This window comes from Buteo buteo, chromosome 23, assembly GCF_964188355.1.
Source record: "Buteo buteo chromosome 23, bButBut1.hap1.1, whole genome shotgun sequence".
NCBI classification, from domain to species: domain Eukaryota; kingdom Metazoa; phylum Chordata; class Aves; order Accipitriformes; family Accipitridae; genus Buteo; species Buteo buteo.
This window is the reverse complement of record NC_134193.1, coordinates 2,714,872-2,729,810: the sequence shown is the minus strand read 5'-3', so window position 1 is coordinate 2,729,810 and position 14,939 is coordinate 2,714,872. Positions and strand designations below refer to the sequence as shown.

Genomic DNA, 14,939 nt, shown 5'->3' with positions numbered 1-14,939 from the left:
TGAAAGAGGAGACATGTCCCTCTTCCTGCATTACCAGGTGCTTAATCCAGTGCCCTCTGCAGGCATGCACACACGGGCATCCCTGCTGCTCCTTTTCAGCTAGAGATACCCTTCCAAGAGCAATTACAAGCTTTACCTTTTGGAGGATTGGTGCAGGCCAAGACTAAGCAGTGTCCTAGGCTCTTTCCCAGTCCCTACGCTCATGCCAGAAGCCCATCTGATAAATGGTCATTCCCTGGTTTTCCCACGTCAGTCTGCGCAAGTCTTGTCCCTGCCTTGCAGCCTTGCTCCAGATCCCATTGCTGAACAGATTCCCAGCGTGCCCAGGCTTTCTCCTGGTCCCAGCCCCACAGCTCTGCTCTAGATTTCCAGTTCTCCCTTGTGAATATTTTGTAGCCCAGGTCCAGGCTTAGCAACAAGCTTTTAAGGCGTGATAAACCCAGCTGAGTTTCGGGTGCAAGAAGTCTCACTCAGCTTTATTTCTCGGCTCCATCACTTGCTGAGCAGCATGCCTGCCATCAGACAGACTGAATCAGCCAATTATATCACAGCTCTTTAATGAATTTCTCCTGCTGAGTGAAAGTGCCTGCAATCAGGAAAAATAATAAACAAGGCAAGTATAGAGGGAAAAATATCCCCATGATTAAATTCCATCTTAAACAAACAGGCTAATGATGTCAGCATCTCGGACAGAGTCAAGTTCTTGACTTGGCTTATCACTGGCCTTGCCCTAGATCAAACACCAGGTTAAACCTTTGAGATTTCGGAATTAAAGAGAATGAGCTGTGTGAGTGCTCCTTGAACAAAAGGCAAAACCAGCTGTCCTGGTGTTGATGGGATATGACCACAGCAAGCTGCAGAGCTGGTTTAAATCCTGCAGCTGGGGCAGGACACTGAAGCAATGCAATGTGTGCGGAGAGAAAAGCAGAGTGCCAGTAAATTGCTGCATTGCAGGGACCAGGTTTTTCAAGAGCTCTGTTCCAGTATGGGCATGGAAATAAAGGACGAGGTCTGGGGGAAGAGCTCCAAGTGCAGAGCCCCCGTTACAAGCTTCTCAGGAAGCCCATTCCTCCAATGTGTCAGCTAGAGTGGATGATGCTGAGAAATGTGAAGTTTGGCTTCACCGATAAGTCTACTGAGCCTGGGGTCTTGGAGAAATTGTGGCACACTGAATACATAACTGTGACCTGATACTTGGAGCAAGCAACAAATGAAGGCAGAACTGCTTCACTCCAAGAATATGAGGTGGGTGAAATATATGGTCCCAGTAGGTCATCAGCTAAGAGTCCCATCAGTTCATACCTGGCTGATCCCTGCCCTATCAGTCTCAAACCAGCCTGTGCATCCCAAGCACAGACCTTTTTTCCCAGTGTTCATCTTGCAAATGCATTTACTAAGCCCTTATCTTCAGTCCCTATGCTGGTGATAGCTGTGTTTGGGAAGAGGAAAGTCACATTGAGGTTTCTGGCTAGTGTTGATAGGAGCAATTGGCATAAAGCCACTTTCCTGTGCTGGCATAGGCATAGAAAAGGGACTCCAGTCGAAGGAGTGCGAGTCAAAATTTAGTGGGAAAGCAATCTGATCACTGCCTTATTCGTAATACAAGGGCCCAAATTGATCCCAGTGCAAGAGCTGAACATTCAGGGAATGCCTCTGCTACATTTTAGGGAGAAAAAATCTGCTCTGGAAATAACGTTTCCTCCTTTGTCTGCCCCCCTCTCTATCCTCGCTTCTCCTTGCACAAGGCGATGCACATGCAGATCTCCTTGCTGATTGCTTCTCAGCTGATGGAGTTCAGAGGTCTGGTCTCTTCCATATCCTGGGCGAGTCTTCATTAAAAACATCTCTCTCCCAGCTCCATTGCCCAAGGAAGGGTTATAAAAAGCAACTCTCCCCTACCCGAGGAGACAAGGTCTGCCTGGAGAAGGCAAGCACAGGTGCAAGGGTTTGGTTGCGACACCAGGACAAGGTCTTGACTCCTGTTCCCCTGAATCAGTGCCTTTAGCACCGTGTCTGCCGCGACTCCCAGCCTCCCGCTCCCAGCTCCGGCTGCAGGTGCCATGGAAGCCCTGGGGCAACACGGTGAAAGGGCCCAAGTCTCGCAAGGTCAGGCAAGGAAGCCCTTACCTCCTCCCCTGAAACCTGTGCTGTCCTTCCTTGCTGAGGCATGGCATGGGGAAGGACAGGGCGGCTGCAGTGCCGGGCTCTGCAGGGCCAGATGCTGCAGTGCCAGATGCTGCAGTGCCAGATGCTGCAGTCCCAGGCTCTGCAGTGCCAGATGCTGCAGTGCCAGATGCTGCAGTGCCAGGCTCTGCAGTGTCAGATGCTGCAGTGCCAGGCTCTGCATTGCCAGGCTCTGCAGTGCCAGATGCTGCAGTGCCAGATGCTACAGTGCCAGATGCTGCAGTGCCAGATGCTGCAGTGCCCGATGCTGCAGTGCTGGATGCTGCAATGCCAGGCCCTGCAGTGCTGGTCGCTGCAGTGCCGGGTGCTCGCCCAGGCTGAACTCTGCCTCACCCTCCTGCCACACACCCGCTTCCCTCTCCCTTTCACGCCTCTGGTGTCGAGCTGGGTTCGCAAAGCACACAGGCAGGAGGAAAAGGAGGTTTCTGCTGTCAGTCAGTTCAGGTATTTCAAAAGGATGTTGTATAATTCACCTCTGCTATCGGGTGCCGATCAGCCCAGCGGATCCGCCCCCACGCTCCTGGGTTGTTCACTCTCTCCGACCTTCTGGCATCCCGGACAGGCCAGGACCGAGTCCGGCTGATGGGCCACACTGGGAGCTCATCACCAAGGGACCCCCGGCACGTTCATTCAGGTTAGTGTCTTCAGATGGGCCCTTTGACTGGGCACTCTTTTTTGCTCACAGTTAAAATCGCTTTGATTCGATTTAGTTTTCTTTTACTTTTGGCTCTGAATTGCCAGGGTTCATCTGCAAATGAACTGATTCAGGAAGAAAGCACCCTGTGGTGGTAAAGCCAGGTCTATAGTCCCACATTTCTGGCCCAAGTGTATTGGTAAAAAGATCTTTCCTAGTAATCTGGGGAAGAGGCAGAAACAGGGAAGTGGCGGTTTTGTTTCAGGGGCTGAGCAGCTGGCTGCACGCACGGTGCCACACACTGAATACACACAATTTGGCCATGGAATTTAACTTTTTCTTAACCTCTGCCCTTTGGAAATAGAAGAGGCTGATGCTAGGAGAGCATATATATCAGTTATGCAAAATACTCTATCCCAAAAGTGGCTTTTAGCCTCAGGAAAGGCAAAATGCCAGTCCAAAAAGTTCAGCCAGAACTTTGCTGTTTCAGTCAATTTTCCAGGAGCAGCACGCAGGAACCATCATGATGGCTGGTGGAATAAAAGCCAGAAAGAGAGGGAGAGGGTGAAAGAGGGAGAGAGGTGCTGGGAGCTGCTAACTGGCCCTGCCTGACTGTGGAGAGGCATAGACAGAGACGTATGCCATGGGTACAGGGGCAGGGAGGAGACATCTCCGCTTCTCTCCGGTTCCCACCTTCCCATCTCGTTGCACCGTGCTGCAGCCTCGGCTTCAACATCCCCCTCGGGAGCAGCCGTCCCGTTCCTCCACTCCTGCGCTTTTGCCATGGAGCAGCCAGGCATTAAATCTTTTTGTTTAGATTAAATATTTGGTGTGTTAAATAGGTGATTTCCATAAGGCAGATGGCCCTTTTCTTGTTTTAAACGACCCAGCCCAGCGCAGGCACCAGGCAGGAGCACTGCACTGTACTCTTGTTCCGCCGTCGCTGGGTCAGTGCCAATGTTTGATGTACCACTTCACATGAGTTTCTAACCAAACTAGCTCTGCACTTGGTAACCAGAATAATAAGATCTGCAGACATCTGCCAGCTACTGAAGGTGAAGCCAAAGTGTTTGGCTCAAAGGGTGTTTATTAAGTAAAATGCTTATATTCAGCAGCTCGGCTTCGGCTCTTTTTAATGCTCTCGTAAATGCACCAAATGCTGTAGGCACAGGGGATCTGCTCTGCACTGACACGGGGGTAAACAAGCCCAGATTTGGCCCGCTCTTTCTGTCATTTGTTTGGTTAACCCACTTATTCCCAACCCCACCCTAACTCTCCATTACTTTTGTAGTTGCATCCAGCGCTGTACCTCGCCGAGGGAGGGCTGGGCTGGGGTGAGGCAGCAGGCGCATGGCCTGGGGTGCTGCGGTCCGGGATGTAGATACGTCCCCATCATCATCCTCCAAAAGCCACCAACATCCCTGTCCTGCAGTCCCCCAGAGGTGTCACCTTGCTGAGCGTGGCACAGCGGTGCTGGGATCAGGCTGCCGGCCCCTTGGCAGGCAGAGAGCAGTGCCTGACCTTAACGGCATCTGAGTCTGTCCCCTGGAAAGTGGTGTGTCCATCCTCGCCATCCCCTTGCCGCTCCCTCGGCATACAGAGCCGTTGGGATGGGAAGGAGGGAAGGCTGGAAAGCGCACTTAAAAGAAGTGAAACTTTGGTGTCCCTGGCTGCCGTGAGTCTCTGCTCTCCGCACGCCTCTGACACAGACCTTGCCCTCCGCCTTTGAAGAGCAGGTAGGCAATGCAAATCCCAAGGAATTAAAAAGTTTGCAGACTGCAGCATTCTTGCACTGCCTGCGAACACTTATCCGGGATCCTGCTGAGAGGCTGCTCCTGCACGTGCTCCCCGCCCCTCCAGATTCTGGGGTCACCCAGTCCATCCTCCCCCAGAGGCAGAGGACGGGACAGCATTTCTCTACTGGAAATCTCTGACCTGGGGCAGAAATACTGTGTGGCCAGCCACAAATGTCACTCCAAGGACTTGTCTTCAAGGGAAAGGACTGGTCCCCAGCTTAAGTTTTCAGCTTGCTTACAAATGAGGTGTGGACAAATTTTATCAGGACAGAGCAGAAAGCATCCTAGCTGCATGAACAGCAGTTTAGTACAACGGGGCAGGTTTATGGGGATATTTTCTCCCGCCTATATATGAGGAAGCCTGCCCAAACTGGACCTAAACATCCCATGAAATGGAACTGGGAGGAGCTGGAGACCCTGCACCCAGTCTGACAGGTCTCAGCCTGGGAGCACTTCTCATTCCCAGCTTTAAAATTCCCTCCTCATCTGATTGCGTGCCCACAGCCATGGATCCATGCACCAGGATCTCCTGTGCAGCAAAGACCCCTTGCCTAGGTTAGATTCCTATTGCACAACCAGTGCTCCTCAACCGTTGCCTACAGGCACTGGGCTCCACATCCTTTCTCACTATGCCTGTATGTGCGAAGCCTAATTTGGGCTGCAACATCCTTGCGGCAGGGACCATTTTATATAGTCCCATGCACAGAAAGTTCTGATCATAACAAGGATCCAGAAACAGAGGGTCTCTCATCAGTATTGCCTCTCCTATACCAGGCAAATCCCCCCCACAGATCTCAGCAGGAGCCAGCCAGGATAAGATGGCAGGATTTATTCTAGTAATAATTAATTCACATATTTGGCTCTTCCAGCCTCTCTTCATAAATCAAGCTCTTGGATCGTTGGTATTGCTAATTCCTCAGTAAATCTGCTGCTGTAAATCCTCTTTGCAAAAGGAGGGAGAAAAAGAGAAGGGAAAAAAAAAAAGAAGTACCAGTTCTCCAAATACTGAAACTCACACCCAGTGGCTGTGCAACCAGAGTGTAAATCCCCCACGCCCACCCAGACAAAGAGCACGATTGTTGGAGCTGGGTTACCTGCGCCTCGCCGGGCGGAGAAAGGGCCGATTCTGCGAGGGGAGCTGCAGATGTGGCAAGAAAGCCCCGGCAGAGAGGTGCTCCCAAGGAGGTGTGCAGAGGTCTGTGCTCAAATAAGCCAGTGAGTCATTTATAAATCACCTCAGTCAAGGGGACCGAGGGCTGTGCTCGGCGCCTGATTGGCTTGGAGGAGGTAATTGCAAGCAAGTACACCCAGGCTAAGCCCAGGAGATAGCCAGGGGAGATAAGGAGAGATCTGAAGAGGGACAAGGGCTTTTTTGGATGTCCCCCCTCACCCCACCCCTTCCCGCTCCGGCCTGGGCCGTTTGATCACCTTTGCGGGTCCCTCCGTGCTCCGGGCTCTCGGTGACAATAGCCCATATTCACCGTCACCCCGGGGCCCCCTCCTTCGCCTGCTTCGGACCCGGGGCAGGAGAAGATGCTTTTGTTGGCCTGGGCGAGCTTCCCGGTGCGGTGGGTAGCGTCTCCCCGGCCTTTGTGCTCTGGCCGACTCTCCGCCTCCGGAACGGACAATGGTGCGCTTTGTGCCAGCGCCGGACCCCGCCGCTCGGGCTTTGAAGATGGGATTGGCAGGGGAAAGCAGTTTCTTTCTTATTTCCAGGTTCAAAGGGATGAGAGGAATGGGAAAGAGAGGCGAAGCCCCCGCTACCTGCCCAGGAGAGAGGGCGCGGGCTCCGTTCGTCTGCACGGGGAAGAGGTCGAAGCCCTCGGCGGCGCGGGGATGTGCCGGTGCGGATCGGGCTGGGCTATCTGTCATCAGCCTTGCAGGCACGGTCCCCAGGCGGGAGCCACACCTGCGCCACGTGCTCGTCTGGAGGAGAGTTTGACAAGTTCTTCGGATGCCCCTGGCAGTGGACAGGGATGGAGCAGGGAGGTGCTGGGCTGGACCGTCTGGGAGCTGCAGACCTGGGGGTCACCCCCCCAGAGTTACCGGTTCAACCTCCCGACCCGGGGTTTTGCCGTTGTCTTGGGAAATGCAATGTTCGGAGCTGAAAAAGGCACGTGTGTGACGTGCGTGTTGGCGGGGAGCAGCCAGCTCGGACTAGCGGAACGGGCTCGTCCCCTCCTGCCGCCGTGTCCCCAGCCCGCGCCGGCACCGCCGTGCCGAGCTGTGTCCGGGCTCGTGGTCTCCTCTCCTCCCAGAGGGATTCGAGAGTGCAGGAGCCTGGCACTGGCCAGGATGTCAGAGATGATATGAGATGGATAGGGACATCAGCAGGGGACATCACTGAAGGAATAGGCCCGTAGAAGGAAGCTGCGGGGGGTATTTGCTGCGGAAGGAATTGATCTTTCATGCTCCCATCATCCCCAAGGATAGCTTGGCATGAGCTGTTTATAGGGGATGGCTCTGCTGCCCTCCCTGCTCCGGGCTCAATCCCAAAGTGCAGACGCAGGGCGGGTAGGATGTGCTGCGAGCTCTGAGCTTTTGTTGGCCTGCGTATGGGGAAAATGATGGGAAAAGGGAAAAGGGAGAGAGAAGGCAGGAGATCAAGAGAGCGGGGAGAAGGAGGGGGGATATGGCTGGGATGGGAGGAAGGGAGAAGGCAATGATGTGGCTTTTGCTGACTCCCAGAGTCTGTCAGAGTAAAAATCTCTGGTACCTTGTGAATGCACAAGGCATCAGCATTTACTGCCAAGAAACTTCATCTTATGGGAATCGATTGTTATGTCCGGAGCATGCCAAAGGAACACCCTGCTGAAGGGTGCCAGGGGAAAGGGGGCTGATTCATTGCCATCTGATAGACAGAGGTAATAATTGCCAAGTGGTTATCCTGTAAATATCATTAATAACCCATATCAAGTGTTATTTTAAAAGGGCAGCCTGATATGCCCCAAGCCCTTTGAAACGGAAACACATGACATGGCAGGAGGACCAGTCCTCACGTGCACGCAGTGGTCCCTGCTATGGGGCAAATCCAGGGAACCCGGAGCACCAGCACCTGAAGATCCCAGCCACAGGGGTCCTGCTCGCAAACACCACAGAAAGAAGGGAAACAGCATCTCTGCTGCAGAGGTGATGCTGGCATTGATAAACTGCCTGGGCAGTCAACTAATGCAAAAAGGGACTTTTTTTGCCATCATTGAACTGGTGCTTTTCCTAGCAGAGCTCCACCAATGAAAGATTTTTTTTTCCCCCTCACTTTCCTAAACTGTCATCCCAGTGTGGGCAGAGCTGTGGAGCTACAGAAGTGGCCATGGGCATGGGGGGGTAGGTAAATCACTTGTTTGAGATCAGTATCTGCGCTTGGAATAGGACCACAGAGCCCTGAATTTAAGCTTCCACTCTAATCACAGCCATCTGCCTTTGAAAAACAGAAGCTGCCAAGCAAAGGGGCTGTGCAGCCACTCTGTGCATCCAGAGGGGACAGGTCTCACCTTGGGGACCAGCCCAGCTCTGAGCTTTGGGAGCAACGTCACCTTAATTTCAATCTCAAAATCCCAAAGCTGGCTGACTGCATGAGTGAAACAGGAACAGGTCCAGGTGAGGAGCTGCGGATGCTCCTCGTGCTCTGAGCTGTCTGCTCTTTGCATCTGGGCAGGGACGTTGTGTAGGACCTGGCAAGATCAGCAGTGGGGATGCCAGGACCAAGGGAATGTCAGCGATCCCTGTCAGACAGACGGTAAAATGCAGTTACACTGGGATGCAAAACCAAACCAGCCAAAGGGACCTAGTGGTGCAGTTGCTCGTGGCCTGGGCTGGGACATTGGCGGGGCAGAAGTCTGACTGGTTGGGTTTCTTGCCCACCCAGCATTGGGAAAACCCGAGGAAGTTCTCAATCCTGTGCAATGCAATTTGCCCGCAGGAGATGACTTATACAAGGCCTTCAGGCTTACTCTGTCCCCTCCAAATCCAGGTGTCCCTTCCGTACAGACAGACTCACCACTGGTTCCCACTGCACGGGGACAGGTGAGCTCATGGGGAGGGCTGGCGGCTCCCCATTGCAAGAGCTGCTATTCCAAAGTCCTGGTGGGTGTGATCAGGGAACTGCAAGGTCTTGCCCTATGGGGAAAGCAGCCCCATACAGCCACCAATGGTCCTTTGGCATTTCTTGCAACGGGAGGTGCAGTCCTGGTCAAATTCCAGTTTCAGTAACTATAAATATAACTCTGTTCTGCCTCTTTCTGCTTCGGCCAAACTCACCGCGTGTGGCCCAGGCCACTCTAATGGGATGTGCCCACCAACAAACCAGCCAGGACAATGTGTAGGGCAAAGACGAGTGTCTGGGGAGTAGTGGGGCTGCCCAGAAAGCTGGGAGGCACTGGGAGATGGAAAGACACCATACGGACTCCCCTGAGTCAAACATGGAGCCCTGGGTGCAAGGACTGCTGAGCTGTTTATCTTCTGGTCCGATAACAGCATACCAAGTGCTGGAATGTGTGTATTTGTTTGCAGATTATTAATATTAGCAGATATATTGCACTTAATGAGGGTAATGATTCAGTGGTAATTTACTGCTGGAAATTATGAGAAAGGTTCTTGGAGCCCTGAGGTTAGAGTCGGTGGGGAAAGGCAGCGCATCCCCTGGGGCAGAGGGGGCTGGTTCCTGGGAGCTTTGCTGGTGGTGGGACCTGCAGGCAGCCCTCCCCCCCGTCCCTGGGACCTGTGGCTGGAGCTGCTTCTTGCTTTCGGAGAGTTTTGCCAAGGAAGCGGGGCTTGTGCAGCCACAGGCACGGGTAGGAGCCAGGGTCTGGGATGGGGATGCTGCTGGTGGAGCGGGAAGCCTTTGTGGAGAGAAACTGGTGCTTCCAGGTGGATCTGGGAGGTCCTGAAGGGCTGTTGCTCCACTTGGCTGATGTGTCGCTCAGGCTGTGACACCTGCACAGGGGACATCTGAAGTTAGGTGGAGTGTCCTGCTTGTCTGTCTGTCTGTCCCTTCGGGAGCTTTTGAAATCAGTAGTGTACCTCAGCCAGATGGGAAAGCAGAGATTCAGGCTGCCAAATTCCTACAGGAATGAGGAATGAGGTGGCCGTTCCTGGAGCGGGGCGTTGGACATGCCCCATACTGTAGGATGCTCTGGGCTGCTGGCTGCAAGCAGAGGGCAGGCAGGGCTTGGTACCCGCCGGGTCCCCGCAGCGCAGCGAGCAGTGTCACCTGCGGGCACCGCGTGTCACCGCACAGAGCCTGGCTGGAGCAGTGACATTCCCAGGGCTGGTTATCATCGTTTCCTTCTCTCCCAGGAATGCAGCTCCTGGGGCCGGGCTGGACGCCATGCTTTCGCTGGCAGACGTGGCCGAGCCGCCGGCTCCGCGGTGCCAGGCGATGGAGACACAGGTCCCGCTTGAAAGGGAACCGCCAACTTTTAACGCTTCCCAGGCTTCCCCCTTGGCTGCAGGGACACACGGTTGGTCTCACCAGCTGGCACAGGGGTCAAGGGCTTTATCCGGGGAGGAATGAGGAACACAATGTCCTGGAGGGAGACAGCGGGATTATTTACAGCACCAAAATAAAGGGTGGAATGCAGAAAGGCATCAGGAGGTTCAAAGCTGCCCCTATGGCTCAGCACCACGTGGATGTTTTGTGCAGTTTATTTCATGGTGTGAACTTAGAGCTGGGGAGAGGCATACAGCTTTCTGGTTATCTAGCAGAGGGAATTGTCGTGTCTCATCTGCGCACGGCCTTTACAACCTGCCTTAGCCCTGCAGGAACATCTCCAAAGGCAAGGGAAGGGGCAGCCTCCTGATGAGACAGTGTCCCCTGCACGTGTCTTTTGAATAATCCCTATCACGTCGGTGCTGGCCCTTGTCTTCAGAGGGAGACCTCCTCCGGGAAGAGCCCTGGGCCACAACAGCAGGGCTGGCACGAGTGCACCGTGCGAGTGCATCCCCCAACTGAAGGCTTTGCCGTGTAAGACATCCTGGCTCGGGGACCAGGGCACGTTCTGTTGGTTAATCAACCCCACCGACTGTGATCTCCCACTGGAGCACAGCAAGGGTCTCCAGAGCACACATCACCCCTGAGAAGACCCTGCCCAGCACAGGGGCAGCCCCCGGCGAGCATCGTGGAGCAGGCGCGGGGCTGTTTGTCCTCGGCAAAGTGCTGAGGCTGGACGGCGCTTTCCTGACAGCCCTCTTCCCAGCTCTGCCTCCGGTGACCTTGAGCAAGGGCTGTTATCTTATTTGTAAAATAGGTGCAAGATAGCTGCCTTCTCCGGGGGAACACACAAGTGCTCAGCAAGGTCTGCCCAAGGCCCAGAAACACGAACGGTGCTCAGCAGCGGGGCCAGCTGCTCCCAGGGGCTGGGTGGGGAGCAGCCCCAGCCCACACCTTCAGTCAAAAATGCGTGGCGTTGCAGCAGCTCCGTGGCCGGGGGGGCCTCACCGCCGGCAGGATCGCCCCCCAGCCCGCAGGCTGCCGTGCGGAGGATCCCGCTCGCCTGGAATCCGGGCTTGGGGCTGGCTCCGGGCTCTGCTTCCCCCCCCCAACCGCTCATTGCTTCCCCCCTCGAGGCTTTCTGTCCACTCTGTGAATTAGGAGAGTCAACCAAAATGAGGCTTTTTTTGCACAATTGAATTCCAGTAAAGGGAGGCTTTTTGAAAAAAAAAAAAGAAAAGAGGAATCTTTCCCCCCAAAAATGTGGGAAAGTGTGCGGAGGAGTTTGGGAGAAGCTCAGCAACGTGCAGCTGCTCCCTCCTTTACACCAGCGCTTGTGCAAGGCAGTGCAAAGCCGGGGAAGCCGCAGGAGCAGCTGGGGTGTGCGTGGAAAGCAAAGGGGGTCCTGGCAGAGCAGGAGCCATCGCGTTTGTACCTCACTGCCTGCTACGTGGCCTTGGGCAACTCATTAAGGCCAAAATGCTCAAACCTCAGTGATGGGAGATAAACCATCTCATTGTTCAGGGCTCTGAGGTCAGTATCTTCAGAAGTACTCAGGTGTTTAAAGTGAGGATGGCTGCGATGGAGGTCCTGTCGCCCCTGGTTAGAGAGATCAGGATCCAGCTTTTAGATGAAAGAGCCGGCAGCCCGCTTGGCCTTTTTCAGAAGTTTTAGGCAGGGTGTTGCCAATGGCCGGGCGCCGGTGGCACGAGGCCAGGAGCCAGCTCAGGCTGCCAGTCTGCCTCGAAAGAGCCAGTGGGCAGCAGGCATTTAAAGCTAAATAAATCATTTCGGGCCAGAGGGATGCAATGCCTGGGTGAAATCTGGTGGGAGCGTGATTCTCTGTCCTGAGCCTTGCCCAGGGCTTGGAGGGAGTTCTGCAGCCTTGGTCCACGCGTGCCCAGGGCTCCTGGTCTGGTCTGGCCATGTCGCCAGGGATGCTGGTGGTCTCATGCAGGCTGTGCTTTGCAAGACCCAACGGTGCTCAAGAAGAAGAAGTATGTCTGCACTTTCCCTTTGGTCAGCGCGATGGAAAGGTTGCAAGTCACCATGGTTCGCATCTGTCCACACTCTGAGGAGCTGCTCGTTCATGCAGGACAGAGTCTGGCCCATCTCAAGCCAAAAGGACGGGAATTTGGGGGCAGTGAGCTCCTCATCAGGCAGCAGGTACACATCAGCAGGAGGCTGAAGCTGCTCCCACTCTCCAGGTGCAGATAGCACCGAAAGTCCTTAGCGAAGACAATGTCCACCCCTGCGCGAAAGGCCACATCCACCCCGTGGCGAGCACCGCTGCGCGCTCGATCCTGCCTCGGTCACTGCCGAGCTGCCCACTGCTTTTGCTTGGATTTCTCCAAGTTGCTTTTGCTGCCGTTACTCCTGTCCGTGCCTTGCCCGTGGGTCTGGCCCACGCACAGGACCCTCTCCACAGCACTCGGCATTTCTGGAGGGCTTTGCAAAATGCGTATTGGCTGCAAAAAAGGGTGGAAAAGCCCTCCAAGCAGAACACTGCCCTAGCTAGTGCCCCACAGGACCGTGTTACAGCCCCGTGCCAGGCTGGCTGGGGCAAACCTGCCCGTCCCAGCAGACTGCACTTTGCTGCTGTCCCATGCGCTGCGGGAAGGACGCCCGAGGCTCAGGCTCGCTGCTGACTTCAGCATGTACCTTAGCTGACTGGGGGACTGGCCACAGCCCTTAATCCTCTCTACGTGCTGGCTCGCAGACTTGCTGCGTCCCCCGGCCCTGCCGCTCGCAGCCCCCGGGGCTGGGCAGAGCCCCGCGGCCCCGCACGACCCTTCAAGTGGACGCTCGCCGCAGCTGGGACGCGGTAACAAAAGCTCCCGTGTGATGGGTTTGAAGGAGAAGCATCAATATTTGCCGTGAATAGGTGGAGAACGAAGCAGAGGGCAAGGGGATGGCTTCAAGCAGGGGCTAATTGCGCGTCCCTGGCGGTTACGGGGGGGACAGTCACATAAATCCCATTGGTGTCACCCGCAACAGGCTCACTGCTGGCTGGTTGAGGTGGAATAATGGGGCAGTGATTGAAGAAACAAAGAATAGTCATTCAAATAATTAATAGCATCAGCCGTGCTCATGTAAAGAGGTGCCAGTGTGCCGCGGGATGCTCCGGCGCTGCTCCGTGCCCAGCCACGCCACGCCACCAAACCCTTCGTTAATGAGCGAGCGGTGCCCGGCACGGGGCTGGTGCTGCCGCACGCGAGGGACCAGGCGCGTCCAAGTACGGCACACGTAGCCTGCAAAAATCTGGGCTGACACCCTGCAGCTGCAGTTGCATACCTGCTGCCCGGTTGCACTAGAGGGCAGAGGTAAGGCTTTGCGTGATGCCATGATTTTATTTTTCGTGTTTGTAGTTCTTGAAAGGTTACCTGTAACTTTGAACCTCTGGGGTTTGTCGGGTTTGCTTTTAAGACCAACATCTTGAAGTGACTGAAACCGCTGCGTTACTCTCAATCCCAGCTCCGGGTTAATGGGGCTTCTCCTTTGGAACAGGAAAACTTGATTTTTTAAAATCTGCTTTGCAGCTTTTTAAGCTACTTTGCAGTGCCTTTATTTTAATTATCACAAGTTCAGTAGGAGAATTTAGTTCCACCCGGCACCGGGTGCCGCAGGCTGGGGTGGACGGACAGACACTGCTGCCTGTCCCCAGACTGCTGGGACATGTCTGCAGGCAAGGAGCTGCAGAGGAGCCGCTATCTGTCAGCGCTGCAAAAAGGCAGTTTGCAATGCAAACCCACAGGCTCTAACCAGACTCCCACACCTGGAACCAGTCAGAACTCCACCAGTCTGGTTACACGAGATAAAATGGAGCGCATGCTGCATTTTTAGAGCACATGGGATGGCGGAGGGTGGAAGAGCTGTTAGGAGTCATTAAACCTCAGAAGCGCTGAAGCAAACTGCAGCGGGGAGTCAAGGATTTAGGGTGAGTGTCAAGTGCTAATTCTGCAAATACCAAGGGCAGCTCTTCTGTACGTGCCGACAGGGTAGGGATGGTTTCCGTTGGGTGATTGGCATGCTCAGGCTGGGGTTTTACCCATTTTTGTGTGTAGCTTTGATCAGTGAATGAAAACCTGTAAGGGCAGAGGTACAGCCTGGCTGAGCTGGCCAAGCTGAGTGAAGCGCAGAGCCCAGCATCAGGGCTGCAAAGTATCTCTGACTTATTAAATACGGCAGTGTGGGGTAGGACAGCGGGAGGGCAAGAGCTCGGGTTGATTTGGTTTCTTCACTATCGCCATGGGCCAGGCCCTCCGCTGGGGTGAGCTGGTACCACTGACTGCACAGGAACTCACTGAGTCACACAAGGCAAATATTTTTCCCTTTGATTTTCACCCTGAGAAAATCTTGAGCTGACCTTGTTAATCCCGTGCGTTACAAACCTCCCCCTGTCCTTTATCAAGTTTCGGCCACGGGATAGTATTACCAGCTTAGCACCTCTGGCCGCTCCTGCCAGCATCCTGCCTGGCACGGTGCCACCCCATTCAGTCTCCCGGTCTTCCTGGAGGAAGGATTCCCGGAGCGATCCCGACTGTCCCAGAGCTGCCGGGCTGGCAGGACCACACCGGTGGTGGAGGGAGAAGAAAAGCCGGATGGCTGCGGTCGGCTCCAGCGTGGTGCTGCACATCTGCAAGGTAGGTTAAGCGGGGTCTCTATGGGGTGGTGATGCCATTAGAGATCCTGCCAGCTCCCGAGGCTGCAATCTCTTATGCAGTCTTAATTCCTGTGTCTGGAATGATGCTCCATGGCCACACAAAGTGCTCGGGCCCTGCTATTCTCCATCTCCTTGAGCTCAAGTCCAGCACCTCAGACCCTGAACAAGGGCTCTGGAGCAAGCTGTGCCTGCAGTCGAAGCTCTGACCCCAGCTCGACTGGGTGCTGCGACACG

At 54.7% G+C, this 14,939-nt stretch overlaps 1 protein-coding gene across 1 annotated transcript in view; it reads left to right on the top strand.

Moving 5' to 3' along the window:
• The first annotated feature begins 2,766 nt into the window (after positions 1 to 2,766).
• The window catches only part of RHEX (regulator of hemoglobinization and erythroid cell expansion), a 34,611-nt gene continuing 22,438 nt past the window's right edge, over positions 2,767 to 14,939 (top strand). Inside the window, exon 1 of the mRNA XM_075054754.1 lies at positions 2,767 to 2,818. Within this exon, the coding sequence (XP_074910855.1) occupies positions 2,767 to 2,818 (52 nt within the window). The remainder of the gene's footprint in view (positions 2,819 to 14,939) is intronic.